We start from the raw sequence: 6,613 nt of genomic DNA, 5'->3' as shown, positions 1-6,613 counted from the left end.
GGGAGCAAAGAACTAGGGTGTTTCTTCCAAAAAAAAAAGAGCAGTTATTTTCATTAAAACCCTGAAGCACCTTCGAGCGGCGTCTTTGCACAGGGAGAGAGTGACCCCAAGCAAATCAACCTCCTGAAGCAGGAGGGCCCCCCCCAGCTTTCCCCGCACGAAGGAGCTGCTTTAGGGCTACGTAAAAATTCAGAATATTTAAACCTCCCCGTGCGAGAAGCTGCTCCCGGGCTGGGGGAGCTCCGTGGGTGTTTCCTCAGACACAGAGAAGGAAAATAACCCGCAGACAAGTTCCCTTACAGTCAGGAGCAGTTTTGTGTGTTTTACTATATGCGTGGGGAAGATTTTCCCCCCCCCCTGAAGTAATTAAAACAGCCTCTTTCACACATGAAAAAGGGAGGAGAGGGAACTTTTCCAAAGTTCCTCTTTCCCTCTGCGTCCCCCTCCTGTGTCACAAGGACTTTTACCCTGATATAAATGGACCAGCTGAGATTTTTATGAAGGTCCCTGGGGCAGCCATCCAACAACAAAAGCAAAGTTAAACAACTCCAAACAAAAGCAGCACAAGAAAGGGGGTGTGGTGGGGGAAATAATGCCCGGCTGAGGAGGAAACTTTAATGATGATACATGGAAAAAACTTAAACAATTAGGACTTGAATCACTTTGGCCCCGGTCCCGCCTCGTTTAGTTAATAAACCGTGCCCTTCATCGTGTTTGATCTCACGATGTGTTTTCCACAGCAGTGAGGAGCCCCATGGAGGCTCCTGGGGTTGGGCAGGTCGGATGGTGGCTGCTGTTTGGGGATGGGGAGAGGACCCTGTGTCCCCCTCCTCAGTCTCCCACCCAGGGATCACCCCACAGAGCTCGGCCATGGGGCTGGAGCCCCACAGCAGCAGTGCCCAGGGCAGAAGTGCCTGGGATGACAGTGCCTATAGCACATAAACACATCCAACATACGTATGCATTCAAGGGTGAACAGAAAAATCACTAACTGGAGAGCTATACGCATGTTAATTATTTGAATACATGCACTAATTAGGCACAGAGTTGCACAGAGCCAAGCTGTACGGAAATCTTTTGTGCCACATGCAGATCCTCAGAGCCTTGAAGTATTTTTGCCATATATGAACACTTTCCAAATAAAGCCTTTTCGATTAAATACCTTTTGGAGGCACTTAGCTCACATTATTTCTGACTTTCCCATGTACCAGTGCATCGAAATCCAACCAACCATTAAAACCAGAGCTACCAGGATCCACCTACACAAGCAAACATCCCTCTCCAATATATCTGCTAAACCCCAGGAGCCTGCCCTCCCCCTCCTGATCCATTGCTCCTACCTGCTGGCAGGTTCCTGTGGTTCCAGGGGCAGCAGTGAGGGGGTGGGACAGGACTTTTGGGACCAGTTTTGCCCCCTCCCTGTGCTGGTGCAGCAGCTCCAGGCTCCCAGTGCTCACTTAATGGGGAAGGAGCTGGAGCGGTGCCACAGCTGGGGCTGTGCAAAGGGATTTTCAGGTGCATTATTTGCTTACAGCTGTACCACGGCTTACATTATCCTTGGGAAAAAGGGTGTTTTCCAGCCTGGAAACTGCCTGGATCCCTCTCATGGTGATGGGGCAGGTGATACCCCCAGCCCCACAGAGCTGTGGCTCTGGGTCTGGTGAGTCTGGGCCACCAGGTGGGAGAAGGTGCCCCTGGAGCAGCAGCGTGGCCAGGAAAATGCTGCTAATAAATCCCATCCAGGGGTGTTCTGCAGGGGCAGGGGAGCTCTGGATTGCAGCAGGATGAGGTGGGTCACAGCCATGGAGAGGAGCCGGGCACCCCGGGTGGTGATGAACCGGGCAGAGACATGATGGTCTGTCCCATCTCTGTGCCCAACGTGAGCAGGGACCCAGTGAGGTCTCAGGAATTAATAAACCCAACCAACACCCCACCAAAACACAGACCAAACCTCAAACAAGGCTCTCCATGCACGAGGTGGTGAGAAACGCAGCCCTCCATCTCCGAGATGCTTTTTAAAGTTTATCCAACATCCCCTCACCTGGGTACCGAGGGACCCCCGCACGTGGGGGGAGAGACCCAGCTGGGGTGCAGGCAGAGGCCACGCAAAGTGATGTGAGACATAAACCCCACAATACAGTTTTATTTTGTATTTCATACAAAGGGCTCCCTCCCCACGTTGTACAGAGTTGAACAGCGTTACCCACGGACACCGCGGGCTCCCGGCTCCTACAGACCCCACACGGCAACGGGGTGGCCCGAAGGCAGGAATCCATGTGCCCCGGGAGGGGGTTGTGTGAGGCAGGTCCAGCTTTAGGGGGATGAAATGAGCTGATTGCTCCTAAGGAAGGTGTCACAAGAGAATTGAGTAGAAAAGTCAGTTCGTAGGAACTTGGCTTCAACTTAAAAGAAACGTCCCGTGCCCAGCACTCCCAGTGCTGTACTGGTGCACAGCTGGGCAAGACCAAGGATGCCCTGCAAGCAGCCCACTCTGGCCTTCAAAATGAGGGCAATTAAACAATTAATGAATTTCTAAGGTGTTCCCTGTGCCAGGGCAGGACACAACCGCTGCACGGATGGAGTCAAAGATGGACAAGAGCTGCAGAGAGTGAAACGCAGCCCCAGCTGGGGCTGTCTGCCACGGGAAGTGGGAAAAGCACCCTGTGCCACTCCTGCCGTGAGTTTTCCATTGCTCAGCCCAGCTGGGTTCAGCCCTGGGCTTGGGTGAAACCTGGACTTTCAAGCTCCAGGCAGGGGAGCTTCGCCCAGCAACGCATGAGGTTAATGGAGGAATCCAGAAGAAATGTTTCCAAAGAGCTGGGAGCAGAGGCCGGCAAACGAGGGCAGAAATGCTTCCCACCTGATCAGTGTTAGTCTCCTCAGCATCTACAGGTGTCCCAAACACTCCCCATCAGACGGTCCCACCCACCGAGCAAGGCCATGCAAATACAAGAAAAAGCAGGCTCAGCGCTGTGATAAAAATCTCCACGTGTTTCCTGTACTTTAAAAACTAAAAATCCCAGTGGCAGGAGGAGGGGGAGGATGATGAGGATGTTCTGCTGCTGGCAGGACCGTGCAGAGCCAGCATCCCCCCGGCCGTGGTACCCAGCTGGGATGCAGGCTCAGGATGCAGCGCTGCTGGGGCAGGGCAGGAGCTGCCTAAATCCCTCTAAGGCACCACAGAAAAAGGGTCTAGATGTGGCCCTGTAACACCCTAAAATCCTTACTCCCTCTGGGGTGTAGGAAGAAATTTCACGCCCAGCTCCGACTGGGATAATGCTCCTGACCCTCCTCCAGTCTGGATTTCTCAGACCCCTGTTATGTAGAGCCAGAAAGGGAAGAAGTGCTTTGGCCATCACTCCATCTCTTACTTTGCTCTTCCACAGAAGGGAAGTGAGCACAGACATTTCTTTTTGTCACTCCCATCCTCCCTCTCTGAAGTGAGGAGGAGGAAACAGAAATAACCTTGTGGTACCAAACACATGGCTCCTACCACCACCGAAAGAGAGACTAAACTCTCTCTCCTCCAAACACTAACGTGAAAAAAAAAAACATTTCTCCAACAAAGCAACATCCAAGATCCTTAAAAACCTTTTCCCAGCAAATCAAGTGGGCAATGGACCTGACCAAAGATGCAGCCTTGGGATGAGGGTATAAATCTGAACCTGCTGCCCCTGGGCCCGCCAGCAAATCAAGTGGGCAATGGACCTGACCAAAAGCGCAGCCTTGGGATGAGGGTGTAAATCTGAACCCACTGCCCCTGGGCCCAGGGCTCACGGCTGGGTCACCCCCACTCCAGTTCCTTCTTTTAAGGGCCTGAAGGGGTTTCATCGACACCTCCCCGCTGCGAGGCAGACACAGGTGGGGTTCTAGAAATAAAAGACTAAAAAAATGCAGCAAAAGCTGGGGAAGAAGAGTCAGAATGGCCAAAGCAGGGACCACCGTGGGGCAGGAGCAGGGAGGTGGGAATAGCCGAGGTGGGCTCTGTCCTGTTTCAGTGTCCTCTGAAGGCGCCGCTCGGGTGATTAGATGACAGAACAACTGAATTAGGAGCAAAGGAAGGAAAAGCAAAGCCTCATCACACGCTCAGTGTGGAGATCTCTCGGGGAACTCGGACGGATCCGTGTCAGCCTCAAACTGCAGTGCCCCCATCCAGGGAATTTCACAGCAAATGCTGTTTTAAGAGACCACCCTTCCTTGGCACATCTGCTGGGATGGGGCTGAGCCAGGGACCCCGACCCCCTGGTACTGCACCCCAGGCTCCTCGGGGGTCAGTTTTTAATCACCAGGGCAGCTGGAGGGCAGGAGATTAAGGTCAGGATACAGGAGTCAGCTTCTTTTGTTAAAGTGCCTTATTTTCTTGGAGTTTTAAAAACATCTTCCTTGCTTTTTGAGAAAAAGAGAGGGGCAAAAAAAGAAAAAAAAAAAAAGAATACTGGTTTTATATGAAACAAAGTAGAGAATTAATCAATATTTACACAGATCTTGGATAAGGTTAAGGCACAGACTAATAACCCACCACAGCAACCCAAAAAGCAGAGTGTCAAAAAGAAGGGAAAAACCTGTTCGTATGCTTTCAACACCAGCCCCCGGAGATCCCAAGTGTAAACGGCTTTATCTAGGAAAAAAAAAGGCATTTTAACTTGGGCTTTGGTAGTGGGGGTTGATGACAGCCACACTGCGCAGCCGGCGGGGAGGACGTGGGTGGGCTCTCCAGAGCACAGCCCGGGTTTAGACCAGTTCAACCTTGGCGTTGGGATAAACAGCCACCACGTCATATCCCTCGGGGGGCTTAACCCTCTCCTTGGCGTGCGTCTCGCAGTACAGCTGCTCCTCGATGAAGAAATACCCTCTCTGCTTCAGGTTGAGCCCGCAGTCGTCGCACATGAAGCACTCGGGGTGGTAGAGCTTGTCCCGAGCTTTGACGATGGTGCCCCTGGGGGAGAGACAGATGGGGGAGAGCTGGGGTGAGAGGGAGGAACAACCAGCACAAACAGCTTCTCCCGCTTGAGTAAAAAGGGATTAAAGCGAAGGGAAGCGGCGTGTCGGGGCACGCGAGGGTGTTATCACGGCTTCCCGTCACGTCTCAGCCCACCCAAAGCTGCCACCCTGCTCCAGGGCGGCTCCATCACAGAATCACAGGATGGTTTGGGTTGGAAGGAACCTTAAAGCCCACCCAGTGCCACCTCCAGCCCTGGGCAGGGACTTCTCCCACCAGACCAGGTTGCTCCAAGCCCCGTCCAACCTTCCCATTTTCCATGGGAAGGGATCATAGAATCACAGAATGGTTTGGGTTGGAAGGGACCTTAAAGATCATCTAGTTCCAACCCCCCTGCCATGGGCAGGGACACCTCCCACTAGACCAGGTTGCTCAAATAGCCATCCAGCCTGGCCTTGAACACCTCCAGTGATGGGGCATCCACGACCTCCCTGGGCAACCTGTTCCAGTGCCTCACCACCCTCACTGTAAAGAATTTCTTCCTAGTATCTAACCTAAATCTCCCCTCCACCAGCTTAAAACCATTGCCCCTTGTCCTGTCGCTACTCTTCTTTGTAAAGAGTCCCTCTCCAGCTCTTCTGTAGGCTCCTTTCAGGTATTGAAAGGCCATTATAAGGTCTCCCCGGAGCCTTCTCTTCTCCAGGCTGAACAACCCCAGCTCTCTCAGCCTGTCTTCATAGGAGAGCTGGGATGATGTGTTCCCTTTTGTCTGCACCCCCCTGTGGCACCACTCCAGGGCTCGATGCTGAGTGGAATCTCAAATCTCTATGCTCAGCCTGGACCCAAACATGGGGAGCCACCACGGCCGCTGGGGCACAGCCCTGGGCTCACAGCAGCAGCAGGGACACGGGGAGAGGCGGCTGCGGAGCAGAGCCTCCGCCAGAAGATCCAGCTCCAGCAGGACGTAAATTACCCCAGAACATAAATCACAACACAACGAAGCAGAAAAAGGCCTAAGGTCTGAAATCAGACCCAAACTCCATCCCTCGGAGAGTAACCCTTCAGCAAACAAACAAAAATAACCCGCAAACCTCTTCTACTTGACCCTCGAAGCGTTTCTCCCTCTGTAAGGGAAGCAGCCCATGAGTGGCTACGAGCACTCACGGTGCTGCTCACAGTCCCCAGGCAGTTACTGTGACAAGCAGGGCAGAAACCATCCCATGAATCATCCCCATTTTGCTGCAAGATTCCCTTAAAAGGGGCAATCCAAACCGTATTCCTCAATTCCAGGCTTATATACCCAGTCAGCAAGAACCAGAAAGGGATTCAAGGTATTCTGCTATAAATAAAAGGTTTCTGCTATAAATTCCAGGTATTCTGCTAGAAATTCTAACCCCCCGTGTCTGGCAGGACCCGACCCCAGCCGTGTCCCTGTGTCCCTGTCCCCAGGGGCAGAGGTGACACTCACACGATGCCGTTCGCGCAGCGGGTGCACTCGGGGAGCATCTGGAGCCCGGACATGGCACCTCCCAGCTTCGGCACCGGGGGCTTGATGTTTCGGGGGTTGCTCAGTTTGTCGAGTTTTTCACCTGCCAAGAATTTCAAACAGACACAGATTGAAAACTTGTCCTCTCCAGAGTTTTTTTTTCTTATTCTTCCCCCCCCCCCCCCCCC

The 6,613-nt window shown here is 52.9% G+C and overlaps 1 protein-coding gene across 1 annotated transcript in view; it reads right to left on the bottom strand.

Moving 5' to 3' along the window:
- Nucleotides 1-4,425: 4,425 nt before the first annotated feature.
- Nucleotides 4,426-6,613, bottom strand: part of PDLIM4 (PDZ and LIM domain 4) — a 48,462-nt gene continuing 46,274 nt past the window's right edge. The window contains exons 6-7 of the mRNA XM_014947689.1: nt 6,408-6,528; nt 4,426-4,936 (exon numbers count right to left, since the gene is read on the bottom strand). Of these exons, the coding sequence (XP_014803175.1) occupies nt 4,732-4,936; nt 6,408-6,528 (326 nt within the window). The 3' untranslated portion in view covers nt 4,426-4,731. The remainder of the gene's footprint in view (nt 4,937-6,407; nt 6,529-6,613) is intronic.

The sequence above is a fragment of the Calidris pugnax genome, unplaced genomic scaffold, assembly GCF_001431845.1.
Source record: "Calidris pugnax isolate Ruff unplaced genomic scaffold, ASM143184v1 scaffold27, whole genome shotgun sequence".
In the NCBI taxonomy this organism is placed as follows: Eukaryota; Metazoa; Chordata; class Aves; order Charadriiformes; family Scolopacidae; genus Calidris; species Calidris pugnax.
This window is presented reverse-complemented; position numbering and strand designations above follow the sequence as displayed.